Below are 27,453 nucleotides of genomic sequence, written 5' to 3'. Positions count from 1 at the left end.
TCGGAATTTTAAAGCGTGCGACTTGAGGATTCTATTTGAATAACTGAGTATAAAATAGTGGAAGAGCACACAAATTACATTTGTTGCTGTGAGAGAGAAAGCGAGAGAGGGCAGAAGTGGTTTTCTTATCATGCGTGGCAGGTTGCCAGTGGATATGTTGCTGCGGTTCTCACAGGGGTTTCTCCTCCAATCTTTTCCGTATGTGAGAGCTGACACTTCAGGGCATATCTAATGGCACAGGCGTGTTAGTGATGCACACGCCTTCTGCTGAAACACTGCTGACGAGGATGAAGGACTGCCATGAGAGACTTCTCGAGTTACTGGCAGCGCAACAGGCCGACCGCAAAAAGTTAAAGAAATAAATGAATCAGACTGCAAAAAATATAATTACTGCATATTGGCATTTGGCAGTGGAAGAGCTCACTTAAACAGATATTTCTCTTTAAGTACGTTTTGAACCGAAAGAGGAGAGGAAACGGGACATTTTTAGGCCACTGCGTCTAAATCCTGCTCCTCCAGAGCTTAAATGACACATGCTGTGATCCTTACTTGTTGTCCTTGTGTCAATGCTCAAATGAAGTCTTTGTCTATTTTTTAGGTTTGAGACGTCATGAAATTTGGGGCAAAATCTTTCAACCTTTGCTCCAGTTTGTTTTTGGATCATCAGTTGTTGGAGAAGCCATCATTTCAATATTTAATTCTCCAAGTCAGAACTCACAGTCACAAGATGTAAAATGTCTGCTTCGCTTAAGTCCAAAACATTACTCTGCATAATCGCATATCCCTCTACAATATGTGTGATTCCACTCATCCGGGTTTGTTCACTCAGTCACAAGTGAAAAACAGACAATATCATCTGGTGTTTTGGCAAGTTGGCGTGCGTTGGCAACCTTCCATCCTACTACTCCACCAGCTCCTCATTGTTTTGCTGTTCAAGCTGCACTCCTTTACTCCCTCAGAGAGAGAGAGAGAGAGAGAGAGAGAGAGAGAGAGAGAGAGAGAGAGAGAGAGAGAGAGAGAGCCCTTTTAACAATGCCGCTGCCGTTAATCATTAAATCAGATTTTTTATTTTTGCCTCCTCTGGAATGGCTGGAGTTGAATTGACACGGAGCGAGGCAAAATGGCCGCTCGTAGTAGCAGCTCACAAGCCTCTGGACAACCTGAGGCATGGCCATCCAATCCCACATCATTAAGGCTAGAGTCCTTTATTGTGTTGGAGGCATTAAATGGTGCGCTGGCTATAGCCCTGAAGTCACACTCCACTAGGAGAAAACAGCAGAAAAATAACGGCACAGCTGGATAATGACTTTTCCCTGGGAGGCTGACCATGTGTACAAAAGCGCTAATGATAGCAGGTGCAATAAGCGAGCGCAAGGCTTTTACTGCGTCCGGATCTATTTTCCTCTGCTAAACTCGCCAGTGATTTCCCCGGTGTAGGTGTCTTTCTGTAGTTTAAGAACACCACCCCCCACCACCCCTTTCCTCCCTCTCCATTCTCTCTCTCTCTTCCTGTATCTAATCTCTTCATCAGCTGTGCGGCTAATATCAAAGAGGACTGCGGTGTGAAAATCCTGCAAGTAAAACCTGCTGTCAGAGTCTAATCACAATTAGCTGGGCTCTAGACCCATTAGCCCCAAGGGGAAGAGACCAAAAGCTGACAGAATTATTGTTAAAGCTGCTGATTGCTAATGATCCCACAGAGCACGAAAGGGTGGGGCAGGGTTTAAAAAAAAAAAAGAAAAGGGGGAAAACACAATTCTACTACCTTAATTTTTCTTTGGGGATTGATTTGTCTAGGTTGTCAGAATTACTCTGGAAAAATTTACAATTTACAATTTGCTTGAATCTCAATGGTATTAGTGGTTAAACAGATAACACGTTTCCTGGATGTACTGACTCCAGTGCTTCCTGAGCCTGGCTTTGTAGCAGAGCTGATGTAACAGCTCTGCTACAAAGGAATGTGTGCCTTCCAGAATATAAAACATTAAGCTGGAAATTAATGACTGATTGCAACAGCCGTTACTGAAACTTACTGGAAAGGAGAGCAACAACTCGCATAAACATAACAACGGCACGTGACTATCCAACAGTGAATCACCTGCAGTATAAGCCTTTCAAAGAAGAGCCTCGCATTTGATGTTAAGCCCCCAAACTGTTCTGGCTGTCGAAGGACTTGCCGGGAGATAGAAATGTCTAAAGTTATTACAGCAGTCAGGTAAAGTGTGTGGCAACGCGGCCCTGTAATGGGGGTGGAGAGCCGGCCAGCAGCAGCTAATGAAGGCGTCTCCGGGAGTACTAAAGGGTCTACGTGACACTACTCCTGATTCGCCCGTCTGAGGACACAGATCAATTAATACATTAACAAACGATTGCAAGCACTTCATCTTGCAATATGAAACCGGCGGCCTGGACTTGCTGCCCTCCCGCCCAGAATGGCTGATCAGCTCTGCCTCCATACACAGTCCGCCATGAATTTCAACAGCCTCTGCCGGTTTAGCTGTGGGTTTGTGACGTCTCACCAGAGGCTGAGACCATATGCATGCATTGTAACCACAACACATGCTCTATATGTATGCACTGTGTGCAATATGGGAAGATGCTTCAGGCTATTCTTCATCTTCTAAGAAAATCTAACCTACTGATACAATCTGCAATATAATGCACCATATATGACCAAATCGCAACAGCTTTCATTGAACGTCTGCCAAAAGGGAATTCACTTTTACTAATGACCACAGCTCGAAAACCTCAAACGGCTCCTTCCACATTTTTAAACTGCTGCTTGCGGACGTCTTTTTTTTTTTTTTTCCCTTTACAGATAAAAACAAAGCATTAATGCAGGCCAAACACACCATGTGAGCAGCCTGCGGCACACTTCGCTGCGTTGGTTGGGGAAGTCTAACGTAAACCATTGCTCCTCGCCATGCCATATATATCCAGTCTCCCCATTACCACCATCTCTACTCGACAGCAAGGGCCCTGCACTGCTAAATTATTCATCACACTGAGGGGAGGACAGAAGCATGCATGGTTTCTCCACTCCATGCCTCTTCCCTTTTTCTCTCTGCCTCTAATGCAAAGGAACAGCCGGGGTAGAGAGAATGATATACAGGCCCTCTCTCCTTCACTGTGTGGCCATCGCGGGAGACGTCGCCTCCACTTCCTCCAATTACCATGGGGTTGGGGTTGGGTTTTGGGTTGCGTGCTGTGGCATACCAGACGGCCGCTGGCTTACCTGCCATGCATACTGTATGGGAGAAAAGGGTGGGTGGCACCCAGGGGCCCCATGCATAACCTGGGACGTCTTTGTATACACATTCATCTATATCAGTGGGCAACAGGGAAATGTAAGCCAAAGGTAATTGCCCTGGATAAGAACATCTGCTTGGTGAATAAATATTCTAATGAGGTGAGCTCGCAAGTTCCCCAGACTGATGCACGGCTGACAGGCCTCCGGAGGGACCGCAGGTAATGCTCACCACCTGCAGCTTCCTCTCGCAGCTAAACGCTGGCCGACTAACGGTACGTGTCTACAGTGAGCGTCACTGCCACGCTTCCCATTCATTGTCTGTGTGAGCGGCCGCGCGATGCATTCTGGTTTAGTCACACGAGTTTCGAGAGATGGGGCGTCGAATTGCCCACTTCTCATTTGCATAGAAACTCCTTAAAAAAATCTTTTAAACTGACTGTCGGTCTAAAATGAAGACAGATTCAACAATTGCGTATTTGCTTATTTATTTGTCTAAAACTATTTTCGTGAATTGGAATTGAAAGTTTCGATACGAGCTGCCATGTTGAATCGGTTTGAAATCCGGGGTGCAGACAGCCCACGAGAAAGGGTTTGTCCAATGAGGTGCAGCCATAGCGGTTGTTGGGGGGGGTGTAGCCTGTTTTCTTTGCTTGTCAGTGGTCCTTGAATAGATATTGATAACTGCTAGTGGCAAGCATATGAAGCGTTAAATCCTGGCAAGCGGGGCAATTCCTCCAATTCCTCTTAAAAAAGTGCCACTGTGGACACGTACCCTAAAGCACAGGCTGGTAAATCATTGATCATGCACTGCTTGTGATGTTACTGTTCTCAGGAATGACAAGTGCAATGCTATACTCGAGCAGCTTCACTTTTCATGTCATCCAGCGAAAGTTCTGCTCCTGAATAGATGTTGGTCTGAGAGGGAGGTGAGAAGACGGCCATTATTCTATTACTCTACTTCCTGCAGTGAAACTGGAACTGTAATATTTGTTTTAATTGTCTTACTCCTGCCCATTCTCACTTGCTATTTCTTGGCTTAGCAGACAAAAACGAATGTCAACACTTCTGTTATTACACAGGGCACAAACAGACATTCATTTCCACTGTCTATTAATCTGTTGTCTGATTCATTTTTAGTTTAATCAATACATTGTTTTTGTCTAAATGTCAAAAAATTTTGAAAAGGGTCCAACACAATTTCCTAGAACCCACTGAGTGGCTTTCAAATTGCTTTTTTTCTTAGTTCGTTAATAACTTTATTGTCCACATTGTGGAAAATTGGCTTCGGCTTCATCAGCGTTAACATTTGACAACACAACTGATTTGGACAAACAGCTCTGGTCACACCGATAGTTTAAAACCTAAACACGTTACATCTACAGTGATATAAAACAGACGAAAGCAGCGAATCTTTGGCAGCACATTTTTTGGCATTTTGTCTTGATAAATGAGGATTTATCTATACATTATATTTCATATCAAAGTTTGCCAAAACCTAAATCCCATCCTCTGAATTCAAACCTGACCTGTGTGATGTCACATTTTAGGGCAGCATTTTACAATCTTTTTCATGGTCTGTTAATGTGACCATTAACTTCCCGATTATCTCTTCAATCTTTTAGGCAACAGAATGTCTTGAGTATTGTGAAAAAGGCCCATCACAATTTCCCAGCCCAAGGAAAAATCTTCAAATTGGTTGTTATGTCTAAAACACAAAGACATCAAATGTTCAATGATATAAAACTGAGAAAAAAATCAGCAACTCCTCACATTTCAGAAACCGGGGACAGTAAACGTTAAGAACTCTTGCTTTATAAATGATGTAGACAGGAAATGAATCCCTTACCTAAATTAATGTCTGTTGACATTCCATTGATCATCCTATCAAATCAGCACTATGTATTTTTTCTTTTCAGACTGAGGTTAAAAACTGGATAATAATAACAATACTAATAACAATAACTCCCATGCATTTGTCTTTTTTTTTTTTTTTTTTTACATCCTATCTGTAGCTAACCTGGATAAAAAATAAATACTGTACTACCTTTTCTTTTTTGAGCAAAAAATTCCCATCAACACTGGACATTTGGCTTCAGTGGTCATTCAGAAATGTATCCTGATACTTCAAAGTGACAGAGATAACTATAGATTTTAGAGTTATGGATGGAAATGATAAACAAGAGGCAGTCATGCACTGAATTAATGCTTCAAGCTAAATAATAATGCTACTTCACAAGTGAATAGAAAGTGAAAGTAGTAAAATGTCCGACTTGTATTTAGCCCAACATTAATGGAAACCACTCACAAACACACACACACACACACACACACACACACACACACACACACACACACACACACACACACACACACACACACACACAGGAAAGCGTACAGTAGATGCATTAGCTCCTTCACTGATCTGATGACAGAAACAGCCCACTACAACACGAGTACGAGGCCCACTGTGACACCGATGATCCTGCAGGGCTGTAAACAGTCAGCAACACTGCTTCACTCTATTCAGCCTAAATCTATCAGTGTGTGGTCATCGCTGCCGACAGAGTGCAGGGAGAATTAGCAAAGAAACTGGCAGTGAAAAAAAAGGGTGAGCTGCGTCCTCTTAGCACCGCTTCAAACAGGCCATGAAGACTCTCTCAATAACCATCAATACCCAGGAGGCATCACAAGAGCATCAGGGAGGCCTGCGTTGGAGTGAGGCCCTCTAAAACAACACTGTATGCTGTATTATTTTCTTTTAGTTGTGACATCATTTGGAAATCATTCACCTTCCTGTCATGTCCACTCCACTTGGAAACAAAAAGAACACTTTCTCGTGGTTCAAATGTGAGCTCGTTTATCCACTTAGAGTAACTTTGGCCCCAAAACATTCTCTCTCTCTCTCTCTCTCTCTAGAAATCTGAGCTCTGAATCAATAACCCAGTGCTGCTTCATTCATAGCACGCTGAACATGCTTTTGTTATTCAAGTTGTGCTCTCATTTACAAGTAAAAAAAAAAATTCTAATATTAAGTAATTTTATAAAAATGAAGTCTTGCATGTAAAATAACTTTCCTGCACCCCCCCCCCAAAAAAAAAAAAATGCTCTCTCCCCAGAAATCTGAACTCACGATCAATAGCTACACACACAGTCTGCAAAGATGCAGCCCAAACTGTTTACAGTGGCAAAGCTGGAAAGATGTGGTGCATTGGAACATAATTATATTTATTTTGTATTTCTGTGAAGGTAGAAAATAAAAGTTAGCAAAACAGTGGAGGATTAAAATGATCTGTAATGTGCATTAGTAAATAAATAAATGTAGTGTGCAGTGTGAATGCTGAAGCAGCGAGCACTGGGCGGGTATTGTTGTGGTGAGAATACAAACCACTGAGGAGACAAAACCAATCTGACTAATCACACATGATCTCAAACAGAATTAATCATCAGCTCTGGTTAACTATCTGTAATCATCCTCATTCCGAGCTTAATGCTGCTTCATTTATGAAAAGGCAAAAATGGGAGCAATTCTGGCTGACTTAAATGTAATGGCGACGAAGACGACAACAACAACAACACAAAACGCGGTTGAAACACAGCACAGACGACGATATCACAACGTGTCCCCAGAAGACCCTGAGCAGTTCGTTCCAAGACGCCAGTGTTAAATGAGCGAGATATAGTTTCAAATGGCAGACATGCTACATGCTGGGTAGTTTGACTGTCAGCGAGAGTTGAATAGCAATACTTGTAAAAGGTATAAGTGTGGGTAATAATCACACCCCAACATCCTCTCTCATTTAAAGGCTGAATAAATCCGACGCGTACACACAGGCCTCTATTGCATCTGGCTGCAGCATCCAGCATCAATAAAACACATGGAAGTGAAAAACCATCAGCTCTGTTCATGCATGTGGGATGCATAACCCCCCCCCCCACACACACACACACACACACACACAGGGGCTGAAACACTTACGCCACACACATCCTACACACCAACTCTCTTTCCGATGCCGGAGCACTGTGAGCGCAAACAACATCCTCACTTTTGTGGTCCGGTACTCACCCAAAAGTACATCATCATGGTAGAAGCGGGACAGGTGTGGGCAGGCGGGCGGAGGATAGAGCGGGCCGAGCACCGGGACCAGTCCAACCAGCGTGGGAGTCAAGAGGAGTCCGAGCGTTTGGACAGAGCTTTTTTTTTTACACTGGTCCCTGTTCCACTGAGGCAGCCCTTCCTCCCAACTGTTCAATAGGGATTGACTTGAGGTTTTTCCCTTCCCTTCTTCTTCTTCTTCTTTCTCTACAAGCAGCTTGTTCTTCACTTAATTCTTAAAAGCCCACTTCTTTCTCTTCTTCTTCCTTCCACGCGAAAGAAGCAGACAAGAGAAAAGGAAAGAGAGCTGGGGAGGTGTTGTAACCTCTTTTTTCTTTTGACACTCTTCCACTCCACTTGCCTCTCCACACCACTCACTTCGAGACTCTCCCTCTGTCTCTCTGCTCTCTCTCTCTCACTCCTCTCACGCTCACTCTTCTCTCTCTCTCTCTCTCTCTCTCTCTCTCTCTCTCTCTCTCTCTCCCCTGTGCCGTCTCTTATTGGTGAATGTGAAATCAGTCGGTACGGCGCCGAGGCTCAACTAGAGCAGCAGCAGCCTGCACTTGACAGCTGCCTCCAGCGTTCCTCCACCGGAGCCGTGTTGCTCTGCATAGAGGAGTGCGCCGAACAAACCGGATCATGCAGACGGTACTGTAAAATTCAGCGTCCCGGGGAGGGGGGCGGCGGGGTGGTGGGGGGAGGAGGAAGAAAGGGGGGAGCCAGGAAGCCGGGAGTCACGGTGGAGAGCTATGCGGGGGGGGGTTGTTGATGATGATGCTGGTGATAGAGGAGGACTAACATATTGCTCCTCTTTCTTCTTTTCACTGTCTGTGACTGAGATGTTGCACTGAAGTTGTGGCAGTTTTAGTTCATTGAAGAGAAGAAGAAGGAAAAGAAGACAATACTGAAGGAAAGAAAACTGGGGGATCTCAGAGAAAACCTTAAAGTATGCCACAGGCAATCGGGAGGCACAGCCTATTTTCGACTTGTTTTCTGCTTTCAGCTGCTGAGCTTCCCTGTCTTTATGTGTGCGTCGGTGCATTTTCTTTTCTTTCTTTATTCATTTATTTATTAATTTTTTTTACACCAGTGCAAGCAACCAAACTTATGGGTTGGTGACCAGGAGTGTGTTTGGTCAAAATCTGTTTTGTGGCAGATCAGAGGCCAGATGAAGTTGGTGTGATGAAGTTGGCGTGAACCACCTTTGTGTGCCAAGCTATATTACATTACATGCTTTACTGTGTTTTCCATCTGGCGGCTGTAAAGGGGGAGGGGAAAACAGGAGGGAGGGAGGGAGGGGGGGGGGGGTAGGGGGGCATGGCTATCTTCTAGACTGTAACAATGAGCCTGCCTCAGCAATTTTCAAAACATATCATCAATACACGACTGGGAGCTCACGCTTTTAAATATTAACCCTGTGGCAACCGGGGCAGGCTGCGGAGAGCTCGAGTGGTTTTGCGGCATCCTCCAGTGCTGGATCATCCAATAAAAGACGTCCTGGGGGATGAGCTAATTTGCTGTAGGATCCTAAAGAACATTTGCCAGCTATAGAGAACATTGCCGTAATGAACGGAGCAGATATTTTCAGGTTATGTTACCCATCAGTAATTGCCACATAAGGAGGCTGAGTTAAATTTGCAGCTGGCTGTGAGCGAGTTGATACACAAGGGGCCTCATTCATATGGCGTAACTGTCATCTTGAATTTATCACCCATTTTATTTTTCCCACCTCCTTCAGGAAAGCACAAGTGGATGCTGAAATATGAAACGGCAGTCAAAGAATCATATGCATGCAAATATTGTGATGTTTTTAAAAGAATGGTTTATTCTAAAAGTGAGCTTCGCTTTTGATAAATCAAGACATGCTACACATAATTCTTCTTTCCTTCCCTCTCTGTCACATCACAATCCAGCCTTTCCATTACTTTGCACTCGCGAGTACGTGTGTGTATATATACACACACACACACACACACACACACACACACACACACAATCTCTTATTTGTGGCATAACCATGCACATACAAGTCCTCCATATCTTTATACATGTCCACCAGAACCCAATGGATTTACATTAGCAATCACAGAGTGGGTAACCGCCCCACTCCTGCATCAATCTCTGATGGGAAATAAAAATGAAATGCACTTCTCAGGCAACCCGGATTAAGGATCACGCTTTTATCAAATACTGAAGTCTATTTCAAGTCCTGCTCATAAATAACTGAGGGGAGAGAGGGAGGAAAAGAAGAAGGGTGGAGGCAACACCAAAAAAAAGGAAAGAGAGTGAGAGACTGGAGGGGAAGGGGCAGACAGGCAGGCGTGGAGTGGATCTAGACAGAAAGAATCATGGTCTCAAGCTAAGGGCACTTGGGGTTGGAGGGATTATGGAATAAGGTAGAAAATAAGAATCTGAGGGCATTTTAGCATCATCTAATCCCCACTTCTCCTTTCTAGAAATCTCCTTCAATTACAGATGAAAAATGGAATTCGTGTTAAGACCTGGTCTTCCCCGTTTCCTGTCTCCCGCCTTCCCGAGCTGCATTTCTCCCATGCTCCAAGCTGCTTACCAAGGATGCGAGTGGCTTTCCTGACCATTTAGATTTCCCACTATAGTCTAGACACTCCCTGGAGACTCTGCCATCCATTATAAAAGACAGAGCTTTCAAAGAGAGGAGGAAGTGAAGGCCCCACACAGAGCTCGTTCTGCCTAAAATGTCTGTCTGTTTCCGACCCTCACCGGCTCGAGCTCTGTTGTCTTAATATTTTATGATGATCTCACCTCTCTTCTGTAGTGTGCTGCTACTTACAGAGCATCTTCTGTCAGACTACACACAGAGCCTTGTCATTAGGAAGACTCCTGAGGAGACAATGAGCCCCACTTCCACAGAGTTCTCACTCTCAACCCCACAAAATCCCAGCGGAGTTGTGGACTAAAGTTATGGCCATCTCGACCTATCGTCCTCATTCATCAAATACTGGGCCCAACGCTGTCTGGTCTCAGCTGGTGGCTGGAGGCCCGGTTGGTTGGCTGCAGACAGGAAAAGATGGCACTCCATCCTGAGTCTCACAGGTAACTTTTCTCTAATCACACACTTCACTTTATGGAGTGACCCGTTTTACTACTCGCTGACGAGGATCCTCAGCTATGCTCGTTTTATCTGCCTTCATCAGCTCCACAGGTGGGTATTGACATTTCTATATGTATTAGTAGGGCTGTGCACAGCCAGACTGTTATGCAGTACTGCACTCAAACAACAGGAGGATTTAAGGCTCTGTAAGCTTTCTCTGTACGTTTTTGTGGTGATGAAGTTTTACATTTCGCATTTCTATTTGTAGTGACAGGAAGTAATACTATTTGCATCTTCTAAATATGTGCACCCTTGCTCGCGCTGGATTCTGGATTGCACACAAATGTTTTTCACATTTAAAAATGTTTCTCGGTTTCACTGAATTGACACCTGCAGTTTAACAAACACTGTGAAAAAGTCTCACACAGGCTGAATTAGTGTGTGTCAACTTCATAAAAAAAAAAAAAAAATATATATATATATATATATATATATATATATATATATATATATATATATATATATATAGAAAGCGTAGAAAGGTTTTGGCACGGCACTTTTATTTTTATGAACAGTTTACGGCTACAGGGTAACAAAGAGGCTATCACCACGCTAAAACTCTCACCTTCTCCTGCCTACTCAGCTTTTATATAGCCCCTTTCCCACTGGAGAAAACAAACACTAACACCCACTAACATCTGGCCTTTGTCTTTAATGGGGAATATTGCAATCGGCATTCATGCCACACAGGTGGACATGCTACCTTTCGCCCCACTTCTGGCGTGATGCTGGGACGTGTAAAAAATTCCATCCGTCCACGTGCAAGTGGTGCTCCAACATCGTTTCAAATTAGTCTGCACCGAGAAAAAGAGGGGGAGTAAAGGAGTCCATCTACTTTTTATAGCGGCTTCCTGTTTAAATAAAACTGTATATACATTATGCCCTAATTTTGGTGGGGGAAAAAAAAGGAGTGTGGCTGGAGACTTACAATTTTTCCCTTTGGGGCTCGTCATAGCTGTAAAGCTCCCGATTTGCTTGCTGCTCAGATTACTGCCAATCTGTATACTCAACCGCTGGCGATATCAAAGCCAGTACACACTGGTCCATGTACCAGTTTCAGGCAGTGCACTCAGTGCTTGTTAGCCTGAGGATACTGATCCTGGCTTCCTGTGGACTTTGGTGAGACTCACAGCTGCAGTTTGGTTGATAGTTAAACTTCTTCATTTGCGTGTTAGTGTTAATACTGTTATGTGTATTGTTCGTAATACTTAAATTCTCTATTTTTCGGCTACTCTCATGCTGCAAAATGCATGCTAGAGATTTTGTTGTCTATGCACTCTTCTGGCTTGAAAGTTGCCCGATTGACCGGATAATTACCAATGCAACATAATATTTTATCTTGCTGGCTCTGTGGGAATAAAAACAGTTTGTCGGCCCTTTGTCAGATTGGCAATTGTACCCGGCTTCTAACCCAATGCATGCTGGGATATGCTCCAGCCCCCAACTGCACTTTATTTTTTTTCATTTTGTAAAATAAAATGAGAATTTAGCTCATGTGTGGGCCACAATGACAAAGGATAAATTGTCTTATGTCACCAAGACATCCTGACAGCCGATAAATCATGGATAATATAAAAAGAAGAATACATGGTTTGAGGTATTTCTTTAACCCCAACATTCCAACACTGAGCCTGCATATTCAGCCCTGGAAGACATCATTAAACATCATTTGTAAGCATACATTACACTACACGCAGCAAATTGCCCATCTGGTGATTCTGGAGCTCACTGTCTGGGAAACAATAAATCTATTGTATGACTCCACGTAAAGAATCCCGCTAAAGTAACGCCTCCGTGTAGACATACGTCGAGTATATTAAACATAGCCGTGTGCACAGACTGTATGTAGTGTTAATAATGCAGTGTTTACACCTTGGCACTGAGCAGGCAGTACTGGCCCAGGGCTGCAAACTGGCAGGGCTGTGCAGTAATTAGGGGCTGTGTGTTGGGGATGTGAAGGCTTGCTGCGTGTCATGCTGATACCACCGCCGGGCGGGCTTGGTGTGTCGGCAGCAGGCACGCCGAGTGCTACACGAGGCCACACCTTTCTGTCCCAGCAGGAAGTCGCACCTTTTCCCTTCAACAAGCGCTCCTGCAGCCTGTGAGCGCGGCTGTTACTCAGCGGTCCAAGAAGGGACACAGAGGATGTTAATGCGGTGACAGCGGTCGTTGGCGCTCTTCACAACGTGAGCCACGTGTGGTCGGCGTGTTCATGCACACATTCATTATTAACCCCTTACATTTGTTTACATGTTGGCATCAATGGGAACATTAGGTCTAGTTTGAAAAGAAGTTAGGGCATATTAACTTTCAGTGTTTTAATCCTGCTTACATTTTATGCATAACATCTTGTTTGTGTCACATGGTAATTCTTTTTTGTTTCATTGTACTTTCTTTCTCTATTTATTTCTGTCTTAGCGTGTCCATGTATATGTTTGATTCATTCATTTAATTCCTTTTTTTTGTCAAATCAAATTGTCCCTGTTGCAATCTAAACCATGGATTTAGAGACAATCACCTGGGGGATGATTTTTTTTGTATGATTTTCTATTTATATTAATTTATGTACATCTTTTTGTGGTGAATGTTGGTGATATACTCATATATGGAAAAAGGAAAAAGTTGCACTGATTCCAGCAGTTAGAGTATGACTTCTGTGTGTTCCGGTTTTGAAAAATGTATGACTCTGAGAAGAAAGGATGCGATTTTGATGCAAATTGCATCATCCACGTTAAAAAAAAAAAAAAAAGGATTAAAGGCGCACATCAGTAATTTAGTACTGAACTTGCATGAGAGAGAGAAAAAGAATTCAGTTGAAATCAAAGCAGCAGAGGCCAAAATATCTCGACTCTTAGTCCCTAGCATGGTCAAGCCTCGAAAAACACTGCATCCTACATTTCCCATCATGCAACCTACAGTAGGAGTGTCTTTCCTGCATGGTAAATGCCAGCACATTTTAAACTCTGCACCTCCCACTTCTAACACAGGCTTTCTGTTTGCAATCCCATGCCACAATAACCCTGATGACATCACTATGACATCATTAGGGATTGACAAAGCATTAATAGATGCCACATAGCATGTTTACAACGTTTTTCATCTACCGAGCAGTACTACACATGGCAAGTAAACTAACACTGTAACACTGTGTGTAAAATCAGTGCACTGCTTCTTTATGGAGAGTTTGTTGGAGGAACTATTTATATGGTAGACCATCCTATTATGTTAAATTCTATGCTTTAAGAAAGGTGCTTTGACGAGACTTTTGAACTATGAAAATATCCGTTTAATTATTTTCCTCTCACATACTATTTATGACTAACAATACAAAAAGCAACACTTTCTGTTTAATTAAACGCCAAGTCTCTGTCAGGTGTCGCGTTTGATGCCTTTATCATTTGTTGCATCTTTCAAAGACTTGTTTACTTTCATTGCATGCATGCTTGAGTTTTACTTTGGATGAATTAGTATATATATATATATATATATATATATATATATATATATATATATATATATATATATATATATATATATATATATATATTAGGGCTGTGAATCGATTAAAAAATGGAATCGAATTAATTACATACTCTGTGATTAATTAATCGCATACATAATTAACGGTGCCTGAACCGATACTTTTTAAGAAAGTAAAAAAAGAAAAGAAAAAAGAAGGGTACTAAACAGTCGGTGACATTAAAGAAGGGCTTGTTTATTGCTAAGGCCATATGGTCAAAATTAAATGATTTGATAATAATCTATAACAATAACTTATTTCACTAGTAAATTGCTGTTGAACGATAAAAACAACCACCAGATGGGAAAAGGACATTTACAATAACTTCAAATGCACCACGTTACCAGTTTCATTGAACGCACCGTCTGTGTTGTTTTTCCGACGGCAGCTGCAGATTGTTATCCTAGAAATCTAGACGCACCCTAGTGGCAGCTGGCTTGTCAGGCTAGCAGATTGTTACATACCGGTGTTGAATCCTCTACAGTAAAACACAGTCAAACTTTACACCGTTAAGCGTTAGCTGTCAGCATTTTAACAGTGTTTAATCCAGCTACTAGCTAGCGGTAGGCTAACGTTAGCTGCTGTCGAGTATAGTGTTAACTAGCGTCATGTGCAGTAGTGTTTGTGTTGCCTGTATCGTCCGTTTCAGAGCATCAGAGAGAAGAGAAGACATATCAGTGGCACCAGATTTCGGTAGCCAGGGTTGGCAGGAAGAAGTAACAAGTAGCTAAATGTTCCAATCAATGATCCAGGCAGCACATTCTCGTCTCCCTCCTTCATTTTACATTCGAATAGTGGCTAAAATGGCTCCGGGTCAAACGTCAATATGGAATGGATTAATCCGCGTTATTTTTTTTAACGCATTATTTTTTGTCAGATTAATTAATCGAAATTAACGCGTTATTTTCACAGCCCTAATATATATATATATATATATATATATATATATATATATATATATATATATATATATATATATATATATATATATATATATATATATCACTGTACACACTGGCTGTGTGTTGTGAAGAAAAGAATAAGATTCACTAGCTTTGCCACTTGCAACACAAGTAAACCCAACTGGAATCCTAACAGCCTCTTGCCTCTCCGTTTGACATTAATTGATAATCAAGCAAGCCTTGACATTAGACATTTATGAGATCAGCTGAATTATCTATTTAATGTAACCCAATTATATGCAACCCTTGTGCACCAATCAACAGTAATTCCCGACTCATAAATGACAGCTACAACGACAGATTTAATCAATAATAAACATTGATGAAAACTTGCAACCCGCTTAGAAAGAGGGTAATTAACAAGAAGAAAAAAAAAGTGCTGTGCTGAATTCATTTTTTGCTCTGGGAAAATCGCTCTGTGATCCTCGGGGTTTATGCTGTTCACGAGAATCTCTTCTGTGTCGCAGCTCACATTCCAGCCCCAGTAAAACAACATTCAATTTCCCTTTGACAATTAGGGATAGACATTCATCATTAATCCTTTACACAAGCTTCAACTGCTCCAGCTCTTAATTACAACCATCTTTTAAAGTCGTCGCCATAAAGCTTAATGTCATGAATTATTTTGTTGTCAAGTTGCGTCAAGTGGGAAGAAATGAATCCATACATGGCTTCACCTTTGTTTGCAGGTCCACACATGGGACATTCCTTCCTGGAGCTCAAGCCAGAAAAGGTCTGATATGAAATAAAATGCTAAGATGTGGTTCCCTAGCCTTACATGCCCAGCAGAGCACTGTCACATCCTGTACGCTGAATATAACTTCAACCAACACATGTCAACAGAGCGGGCATAAAAAGCAGCCCATTAGAGACGTTGGGGAATTCTGCACCTGAAGCCTGTTTGGGTTTAAGAGCATGAAACTCTTGTGAAAAAAACAGAGGTAAGTGTGCACACAGGGGGGCTGCTGCTCTTACCAGTCTTGTAAAGAGGGGCACTCCCAAATGCCAGAGGTGATCGTTCAGCAGTCCGCTGTATACCACGTTCCCGAAGACAGCAATGCTTCCTGACTTACACAACGTGTTTCCTACGGGGACACAAAGAAACACAGGCAGGCGTCATTGGAATGGACAGGAAGCAGCCAGGGGCAACTGCATGAGCTCCAGCAGCAAGATACTTAGGTCTGAGGGGGAAGCCAAATTCAATCAATGGAAATGTTTGCACAGGAAGAGAAGTAATAGAGCAGGTATCATTGATTGTTATAAATATTGATTTCAGAGGTTTATTGACCTTACATGTAATGTCAAATACTGATATGTAACTCGCCTACAATCAATAAAGTTGCACACAACTTAGCCAGCTGATTTACCAACACTGTAGGACAATATTTAAATGAGGTACAATATGAGGATGGCAAGCAAAATTTATAAAACCTGTAGAAAGAATAATGTTCATTGTCACAAAACATCAATTATTTATTCATATTTTATCTGTTCGTATTTGTATCTTGTATCTGTGAACTGTCCTTTGTGTGCTGGTGTTCGTGGCTCTTAATTTCCCCTCTGGGACAAATAAAGTTATTTGAATGTAATTGAATTGAATCAAATTACTCTTTTAAATTACCTCTTAAAAAAGAACTTTTGATTTTGCACAAGCCCCTAAATGACATGCCCAAAACTAGAAGGGGGTACCCTTGAGAGCCACAGACTAGAGCCCTGCGCGGGACTGATTTCTTGATCCTGCTCCTGCCCGCTCACGGTGGATTTCTGACCATCACCGCCTGCTCCCGCAGCGCCTGTGTTCTGCCCCCGCCCGGTACCTCAGTGTGTGTTTTGGGTCCCGCCCGCACACATTATTAGGTTGATTTATACCACATGCAGCAAAAAGCCCTATCTCGCACTATTAGCGAAAGTGTAAAAATGATTTGTGTACCTGCCTCATGTCTCAGATTGCCTCTCATTGATGATATGAAGAATTCACAAAGCCATTCTTACAAATAATATCCTACACAAACACCAGTTTGATCGTTCTGCGGTGAAAAACAGACAAAATAAAACAAGATACCGTACTATCGTAAATTCAAATTATTTTTTTAATTTTATTATTATAATAAATATTATTTTTTTTTTTTTTTACAACAACCAGTAATTGCAGGTGTGTTTTTTGGACCTTAAATTCAAACAGTGTCGCTGGTGTGACGTCAGTCTGCAGTTGGAGAGTGAGTCTGTTGCATTAGCTCCGCCTACCCTCTCTGCCGGACCAACCACTGCTGGGTGATGGAAAACGCGTCACTAACTATTCACCGCTTGTGATTTTTCCCCCGAGAACGTCGCTACAAAAACCCAGTTCCTAATAATGTAAATGCAAGGACTTCCATCAGTGGGCCATCTATTTGACTGATAGATAGTGACATAACAGACATTTACAGTTTATATTCCAAGGCCGGATTCATAGTAATTAAATTTTTTTTACGGAAACAGAATTCGGGAAGTTCCAGATTAACTTTGGCTCTCTGTGAGGCTTTCCTAGTTAAAATCAAAATGTTAAAAAAATAATCTAACAGTATATGCTCGACAGACACACAATAACACTGGCATACAAGCCTGCAGTAAAATGTATAGCAGCAGCCTTTCTATAATGAGTCGTGTCCACAGCCACTGAGCCTCGGCACATGGTTCACCCTCTCAAAGACACTTTTAATTAGCTCAGTTGCAATGAGGGGCCTTCACAAACAGAAACACACGTGCATGCATGCCCACACACACACACACACACACACGTCCCCAAGAGTGTGATGTACTGCACACTGATGTCCCCATGTATGTGATGAATGCAGCTTATGGAGCAGGCAGCACAGAAAACACAGGTCCCTGTTGTAATTTCTGCACAAAGGAACGCCGCAAAGGCACACCAGAGGTGGAGTGAAGCAGTGCTGACAAGCAGCACATGCATTATTTAAAAACAAAAGTAAAAAATGCCCATTAAAGTGTCAGTGGTGCTTTCGGCAGCGCTGGCTTGGGCGCGGTGTGCGTATTACTGTTATTAATGGGCCAGGCATGGGGGGCATTTCTTCGGTGTGATTGCTCTGCTGCAATCCGAGGTTCAAGCCTCCCCCTTTTTCTCCATTTCTTCTGCCTGTGTCTGTGTGTGTGTGTATGTGTGTGTGTGTGTGTGTGTGTGTGTGTGTGTGTAAGAGGAACAGATGAAGAGCATGATACAGACAGAGACGGAGAGACACGGCGAGACCCCGAGTGCACAGTCAATGAGCTCCTACAGCTAATATCATTTCACATTATTGAATGCATATTAAGGCAGAGAGACCTTGTCAGACGAATAGGAGCACCAGTGCTTATATCAAATTCTGATCCGCCGTCACGGCCTTGTCTAAAAAATGCCGGGAATGGAGTCAGCATATTGAAAATAAGTGCATACCATTTTTCTTTGCAGTTTAAGATCAAGGGCTATCCATTACCGCTCCTGACACAGCAGAATGAGGTCATTGTGCATGTTGTAATTACAGCTGGGTAAACACTCTGCTGCAACACTGGGAACGCACAGAGCATGCAGGACTAATAAATAAAAATTAAAAAAAAAGAGGAAATAAACCGATGCCTTCTGATCTCTCCGCTAACAGTATTGAGCATGTTTAATACGTCGGTGGGAATAAATAAATTGAACAAAATGATCATTGGGGTTTGTTGTGATCCCTTCCAGAGCAGTGTAACATAGAAATCAATGCAGCAGCTGGTTTTACTGTGAGATAACGTGGTGTACACACACACACACACACACACACACACACACACACACACACACACACACACACACACACACACACACACACACACACACACACACACACACCCTGACCTATTCCTCTACAACAAGTTTGTTATGGTATTATTGATGGTGTTTACATGCAGCGAACAGAGCATATAATCAAATTCTCCACATATGCATGTAGAAAATGTCACATAGATGAGACATCTTAATTTCCCCCCTCATAAACTCGGCAGAGCTGTAAAGCCAGCGGCTTTTTATTTATTTATTATTATTTTTGTCTATAAACATTTTTTTTAATTCAACTCTGCATGTTTGCCCAGTGGAGCATCTGTAGTTTTCTTCCATTTCATAAAATCTAACCTAAACTGATGGCATGTTGCTTATTGGTTCACGATGAACTGTTAATAATGTTTTTTTGGGGGGTTGTTAATCCTGCGTTTTTAGGGCCCTTCTCAGCAGTTGGGTGTTCTCTCATCTGCAGACTCGACAGCATTGAGCCCAGCCTCTGATTAATTATTAATTGTGTGATTAAAGTGTGAGTGTGTGTGTGTGTGTGTGTGTGTGTGTGTGTGTGTGTGTGTATGTGTGTGTGGTTTGCAAGCAGCGCTAGAGGAATGCAGCCTGCAGTCTGCTTTGCATTTACAACTTTTACTTTTTATTCCTATGCTGATCCTGTTTTTTGGATCTTGGACTTGTTTGTCAGAACAAACTATGACCCACATGTTGGAGACGCAATTAAGTGAAAAGATATTGATTCGAAATCAAAATATGCAGTAATACAATTATTATTCAATTCATTGATTAATCATTAAAGTAACCTTTCATAAATAAATGCTAACTAGTCTAGATCCAGCTAATTTTGAGGATAATCAGCATTTGTTTTCTCTTATTTGATAGTGAAAGGGTTTGTTTTTGGGTTGTTGTTTTGTTTTTTTTGGGGGGGGGGCGGTTAGACTGTTGATATGACATGATTGGCACTTATATTATACACATACTTACAAACTTATAGACTTAACGGTTAATTGATGATGGAAATAATCGTTTGTTGTAGCCAGACTATAGATCCTGATCACAACCTGCTTGATATCTGAGAAAAGAAATGGAAGAAAACCACTTGAGAGTAGGGTTGCCATTATAGGTGATTTAGATACATATTTGTGTGTGTGTGTGTGTGTGTGTGTGTGTGTGTGTGTGTGTGTGTGTGTGTGTGTGTGTGTGTGTGTGTGTGTGTGTGTGTGTGTGTGTGTGTGTGTGTGTGTGTCCAGCTGCCTGGTCTAAGGCCTCCTCCCCTGGCTCTGCCGCTGGAGGTGGGTCGCTTTAAGCATTCAAACTCCAGAATGCGCAGCTCATTTCTAGCAACGAGGCACATTGCTGCAATGCAATAAGGGAAAACAACACTTTTAATAATTCAGGCCCTGAGACCGTGAGGGGAGATGGGTGGAGGGAAGACGTCTTAAAGTACCGCAGAATGGCTCATTTAGCTCCTGCTACGCATTATTAAAGTTGTATCGAACCCCCCTCCTGGGTCTTTCCCGAAGTTTTTTTTTTTTTTTTCTTCATTTTCCTTTCCTCTTTCCCCCAAAGCCTGCGAGGTAACCAATAACAGCTACCAACATTTATAAACGACAGAGTATCCTGCACCTTAGAGGAGGAGGTAAACAATGGTGTAGCTCTTAATCTCTCTTTCTTCCTGTCCTCCCCGCTCACTAGCCCTCCGGTCCGAAATTTGTCAGTGCTTTATCCTGTTTGAACCGTAATACAGAGCCCCGCGCTGTCCAGATTATTTTCTGCCTGAGCTAAGCCCACGATGCATAAAAAAATGTGGGGAATGAACCTTGTATGGAATCAAATTGAGTAATAAAATCGTGTACGCTGTGGCACTGATGGACGCATGATGGTACTGTTAAGGACGTGTTCAAAGGTACCGTAAATTGCCTCTGAGCCTGATGGCAGTTTCCAGAGCAAAGAGAGTGAAGGATAAAAAATAAATAAAAAATGCACAGGCAGAAGACAAATGGGAACAAGCTCACATGCAGATGTGCTTATTATATTTTGTGAGCAGGAAATAAACAGTAAATCAACGCACACATTGGGTCAATCTGACCTGTTATCGTTCAAACCACCAGCAGATGATATTAACTACCTAACATCCAATATTTTCCTCTCTCCAAAAAGCAGCTTTAAGGCGGGAGGAATGATCTTAATCCACACTGTGACAGCATCATACTGTATATACAGTATTCTGTATCATCCACTTTCAGCTCCTAATTGAAGCGTCATGATGTTTACACTGAGTGAAATATTCAAGCCCAAGAAACCATGTTCTTTATGTCTGCGTTTCCATTTGATGGAATGTCAAATGGAAATGTTCCAGATGTGTTGTGCAGGTTTCCTTGAAATGCAGCCTGACATATTTGGTATCTTTGGAATCTTTGGGACCTCGCCAACAAGAGGAAAGAAATATCTAGTGGATAAACCTGCCGTTATTTGCCAAACTTGATGTCGTTACTTTAAGGCAGAGATCTTCAACAGGGGGTCCGGGACCCCTAGGGGGTCCTCAGAAATGCTGCAGGGCGGCCACCAAATTGCTGATCAATGGTTTAAAAAAATAAATATGTCTGTAAAAATAAACATTTACGTGAATCTAACATATTATTAGTAAAGATACATCTTTTTTTTAAATGTACACAACATTGATGATGGGCTTACTGACCTGTAGGTAAGGTAGCCATAAGGCAGCCATCCACATACAGTTAAGCTTAAGGATTCAATGTGCCACATTACAATGTTAAAACATAATTTATAAATATATGAACATGGCAACAATTTTTATTTTAAGGTATTGTATGCACCATAAAAAAGGTATGTGTAAAGGCTTTATTTAGGCTGCCCTACAACATTATTGTAGGCCCAGTTTAATATGCAACTCAACTTTATGCAATATATGTAGTAGGGGATCCCTGCTTTGTCTCTCATCAGCTAGGGGTCCTTTGCTTAAAAAACATTGAAGACCCCTGCTTTAAGGTATGCATGCGTCTGTATCGGATGAGGAAAAGCTACAAACCACCATTTAATTTATTAGTAATAAATATCCTTTGAAATACTCGCACATGCAGTAGTGGTCAACCTTCAAACAAGGCATTTTTTTCTTTGTGAAAACTTGACATTTCAGAGATACCGCGCAAGGTTTTTTTAGCTGGCAGCAACAAATTATAATTATTATAATTTATGATTACTGCTTACATTGCACAATACAATGGAAAAAAAGTAAAAGTCTATTAAAATGTCCATTTAGGATATATACACCATAAACTGCTGCAGAGATCTTAAATCAAAGTCCACCGAGCTGTAAGAGACACAGAGACAGAAGACAGCAGGTCAGGAGAGATGAGGAAGACCGAGGATGTCACATGTGTTATGACTGGCTCATATATTGGCCTTTTATGAGAAATCAGTGTGGTCGAGTCAGTGTTATTCACCTCTGAAATGATGGATATAAAACAGTCTGATCACATATTCAGTGCAGAATGTGACACTAATTGATGCAACATGTTGATTCCAGAGAAATTATATCATTCACGGAAAAATTCAACATTTTGGGAAATCATCTCATTTGCATTCGGACAGAGTTAGATGAGAAGCTTGATGCAACCGTCATGTCTGTGCAATAACTATAGTATGAAGCCTGACGTTTAGCTTAACATGTTGACTGGTAGTAAGGGGAAACAGCTAGCCTTGCTCTGTGCCTAGGTAATAACACCTCTGAGGCTCACCAATCAACACATCTCGTTTGTTTAATCCATATGCATTAGGGCTGAACGATTAATCGTTTTCAAATCAAAAACGCAATTTGAAAGAATGCGATTAGCTAATCGTGAGGACTGTGATTAATCGAATGTGCAATATTTAGTTGAATGTTTGGTGTAACATTTGGTTTAACATTTTTCATTCCTCTTTTTGTTATTATATTTACTGTTTTTTAAGATAAATGCTGGAATAAGGTTACATTTCATTTTTTTTTCTTCTTTATTTAACATGATCGTAAAAGGTGAAACATGTAGATGCTGCTATTGGACTGAGGCATCAGTTTTGCCAACTCTTTTCCAATGAAAGTAGCTAGCACCAGCTCCAAAAGTCGCTAAAAGGAGCTAGATGACGTCATACGCTCATTTGCATGTGTGATGTCATTACGCATTAATTAGCATAAAGCTTAGTGGATGTGTCAGCAGGGAGATAGAAAGAAATAGAAATCTTTAACCAAATAATCACAAACTTACTCAAGGAATTTATATTAAATTATTATTTTTACTTAGGCAGCCTATATTTGAAGTAAAAAAAGAAAAATTCTACAAAGGGAGGGAGAAAGATCGATCAATTTTTTTTTAAAGATTTTTTTGGGGCATTTCAGCCTTTAATGGAAAGAAAAGCTAGATATGAAAGGGAGGAGAGAGAGGGGGAGGACATGAAGGAAAATCGTCTCAGGTCGGACTCGAACCCTGGACCTTCTGCGTCGAGGCATACACCTCTATATATGTGCGCCTGCTCTACCCACTAAGCCAACCCGGCCACCTGATTATTATTTTTTTTTTATGATTTATTTTATAATTTTTTTTATAATAACTTGTGTGATAAATGTTCCGTGTTTGACTGTTCAATGTTCCATGCTTATTAAAGCTATAGTGCGAAGTTTGTCTCCCCCATGAGGAATTCTAAGTAATGACAACAAAACTATCGGCGCGTCCACATGATACAAGCCTTCAGTTGACCCCTCTTCCACGCAGTTGCTAGCAGCCAAGGAGGACACGGAGGTTTAAAAAAACATGGACTCTTCAGAAGAGGCCGTTATCTTCACTCTAAGTTTCTGCGCGGGAAAGTCGCCAGACGACACAATCTTCTGAACAATAGCCATACTGAGAAATCCAGAGAGAGTTGTGTGGAGCTGATCGTCTTAATTAGCTTTCTATCAACTCACTTGGCAATGGTTTGAAGATAACGGACGTTCAATAATATCAAAAGGTTACGCACTAAAGCTTTAAAAGAAAAACACTTACTGCTGGCAAATCATATGTTCTCATCCACGCATAAGAATATAGAGCAGTTTTAATGGTGTCTCAGATAACAATGTTCCATGACACTTTTCTTTTTTCTTCTGTTAGACATTGAATATTGAACGTAAGCTAAAGTTTTTTGTTTTTTTTTTAAATCGCAAATCGAATCGTAATCGTAATATCTGGCAGAAAAATCGCAATCAGTTGTCCGTCGTGAGAAGTCATGTTTATTAGTTTTAGGCGCTTGCACATTATTAATTGCCAAGTTGGATCTATTTCCAAGTTGGATGATGGTGCCAGTACCCTAATTCAGCAGTTGCATGACATGATCACTGCATGTCTTTTGGATATTTATATTCATAAGTATTTCCTATAGGGGTGACCACAAATAGTCCACTATTCAACGATTCAATCTAAGGAGCCTGATTCGACTACCAATCTCACAGTCGAAAAGTCGCTGTGTGTGAAAATGTGGTTATAAAACAAAGGATCATTCCATTTGGGCTATACGGGGGTGCTGAATGTCCAACTTTACATAAAAGCACTTTGGCTTTTTCCAATAAATCATGATATACAGCCTATTTTGGTGTTAATATCAGCCTATTAATAATACTGTTAATAACAATTAGAACTATGGGTGCTTATGTGGACATAAATCAGAAGTGCCAGTACTCTGTACTGGTGAGTACTGGCCCATTTCAGGTACTGACGTTAACACTCTTTACAGGTCAGAAACTCGTAATCATGATCATCATGATCGTCATGATATGAACGTGGCATTAAAGTCTGGATGGGACTACCTATGACTAACTCATCCGGATATACCTTTCGTACCTGAAACTGTGGCCAAGATTATACAAATATATATATTCTTGGACACAGTTTCAGTTATTCCTGCTTCTGCCATCTGAGCTGACTAAACACAGACCCCATCAAAGCTATGTAAATTAGCCACGTTTATTTTTTTCTTTTCTTTTTGCAGAGCCGCAGGGCCGATTAGGGCCCATTTCTATCTACAGAATGTGTACACACACCTACAGTAAAAAGCAATACTTCCCTTGGGGGATTTTCAGTTGTCTTCCTGTTCTCATAACACAACCCTGCTTTAATAGATCATTTGTTGAATATAAAGTGAAAATAATGTACATTTCTCTGCTGTAACAAAATGGAGGGAGAAAAAAAAAACGGAGGGGGAAGGGAGCTAATAAAGATCAACGCACAGCACAGCCACAGACACACAGCGGCATCTCTGCAGCGGCAAACAGTTGTTCTTTGATTGTATAATGTACACTATGGCCAAAAGTATGTAGACACCCCTGTCCACCTAATGCACTTGAAGTGTAAGACTGTTTTTCAATTGCTACAGGTGTCTTAGTTCCAAGGAAGAGAGAGTTTAACACTACACATTTCTGCTACACAGAGTTAGGATCATTTTCAGCCATTCGTATGCAGTTGTAAATTCAGAGTGGTATCTTTGTGAGGCGTCAGAAATGAGGTGACATTTCCCACAATGGCGGCACAAATAGTGCTGGTGGTAACCACTAACAGGACTTTTTATATGTTTATACATAAATGTACAGTTAATCTTCAACTATAGTGAGGAACAGAAGCGTCACAATTGATCTGCCATTGCAGCCAAGTAGCCCTATTGGTAGTCTCGCTTTGCCAGACCTTCCTCCACAGTGCTGCAGGGGAAGGTCTGGCTAGTCCACACAGCCTTCTGGGATGGGGAAAAAACATGCTCTGGTTTATTGACATTTCTTTAAACCAATCACAATCGTCATGGGTGGCGCTAGATAGTCTAACTAGCTGTCTGGATTTACCCTGCAGAGATCTGAGGAGCAGTTAACCATAGTCCTCACAGAGTTTAAAATTCCAACACAAAGAAAGCGGAAGGTAACGGGCATCCAGCCGAATCCGGGCAGAATTTCCGGCAGCACCGGAGCAATCCCAGAAGTGGAACAGTACCGATATAGACTACCCTATTGGTAATTCGTTTTTGAGGTTTCTGATTGGCCAACGTGGCTTTAGGGTTAGGGGTGCATCGCAACCTGTTGTTCCTACTCTTGACAGTGCTTCAATTTTGCCTTTGCGTTTTCATTTGGACAGAGAATTTTTTTAAACAGTGTTGTGTGGACAGGATCTTTTTGAGAATGAATTTAAGTATTTTTTAAAACCGTTTTCAAAAATACCTGTGTATATGTGGATAAGGCCATTGTGTCAAGAGTTTGTTTGTCCCTGTCCTTCTTCAACAATACCTCAAGCACAAAGATAGGTCCATAAATAAATAGTTATCCCAGTTCTGTATCCGTCTCTCTTCTTTGCTTCCCTTCATTTGACACTCCTCGCTCTCTTTATTCACTCATTAGTGCACAGCCCCATTCACTTACAGTGGAGAGATTAATAAGTCATTGGCAGGCACTATTCACCATTCACTGACCCAGGCTACAGGGACTTGGTAGGGGTGTCAGGGGATGGGGTAACTGGTAAAACGTCTCGAAGTAGTGCTGTGACCCCTTCAGTCACCTTTGTGATGAGAACCAGCAGGGATGAAGGTGAAGGAGGATGACAGGGGAAGGGGTGATTTTGGACTCCTCATCATTATTATAATAATAATTATTACAGTATCATCGGTGTAAGAAAAGTGTGTTGTTGCAGTTGTGGAATCATACTAAAAACAGCAACCATATTTGCTACAGTCATTTCCATCCCTTCTTATCATTATCTCTTCATTATCATCACCATTACGATCGGTCACAGCATTATTATCCTAATTGTTCTCGGCATCACCGCAACATACTGCAGCTAATGACAACCTCAAGATGTGGAGAGAAGGGGCTTTTTAATGCAGAGATAAATAATGCAAATACAAAACGACCAATGAAATGTGTGTGAACTGCCCATCTGGCTGGAAGTGTTCTGGAGAAACAGGCGAGAGGATAGAAACCAAAAGCTGTTTTGATGTCTCAGTCTGGATGTGCGTTGGCAAGAAGCGAGGGCCTCGGGATTCCATCAGACTATTGATTGTTACCAACGCTCGAGTCCTGCTTTACTACCCTTATAAACAATCTCTCTGTCAAGCACACTATAGAGGCAACAAATGATTTTATTTCATAGATTTTTGTATTTGACTGATAAATTATTCATTGATGTTCTGTCCTTGGTGCAACAGAAGGGGGGGAGAGGGTGTTGAAAGGGACAAATAAAGTTCAAAATGTATCATGCGCAAGCCTGTATACATGAACGGTTTCTCTTTCAAAAGCTTTCTCTCTTCTTTCCACTAACCTACACCAGCCCTGCTTTGTCAACATCAGAGTGAGAACTCCCAGGGGCCGACAAATCTCCTGTAATCTGCCAGACCTCCCCTCCATGTCCGGCGCTGTTGTTTTCCTGTATCCTTCTAAGTGTTATTGAGTCTGCAAACTCTGAAAAATTGTTAGCAATCTGGATCAAGTCCAGCACCTGTGAAACGCACAGTATGGCTGACTTATTTTTTTTTTTTTGCCTGTGTTGTTGAATTACGCAGGCTTTAGTGCCACACACTCATAGCCCAGATGTTCGGGATAATGTGACAGTAAAACTACAAAGAAAGATGGTTACAGGCGGTAAAAATTTCACAGCTTATATTCTGTGAAGTTCTCTGTTTTGTAAGGTGTTAAACTCTGG

The 27,453-nt window shown here is 41.6% G+C and overlaps 1 protein-coding gene across 9 annotated transcripts in view; it reads right to left on the bottom strand.

The window, feature by feature from the left end:
* Positions 1–27,453, bottom strand: part of LOC120575247 (RNA binding protein fox-1 homolog 3-like) — a 433,652-nt gene that overhangs the window by 111,246 nt on the left and 294,953 nt on the right. For 8 of the 9 annotated variants that reach the window (XM_039825950.1, XM_039825951.1, XM_039825949.1 and 5 more), the window contains one exon: positions 15,934–16,043. In XM_039825950.1, the coding sequence (XP_039681884.1) occupies positions 15,934–16,043 (110 nt within the window). Of the gene's footprint in view, positions 1–7,316; positions 7,450–15,933; positions 16,044–27,453 lie in introns of those variants that run through there. The other variant, XM_039825959.1, reaches the window with a different exon arrangement.

Source organism: Perca fluviatilis, chromosome 15 (assembly GCF_010015445.1).
Source record: "Perca fluviatilis chromosome 15, GENO_Pfluv_1.0, whole genome shotgun sequence".
NCBI lineage: Eukaryota > Metazoa > Chordata > Actinopteri > Perciformes > Percidae > Perca > Perca fluviatilis.
This window is presented reverse-complemented; position numbering and strand designations above follow the sequence as displayed.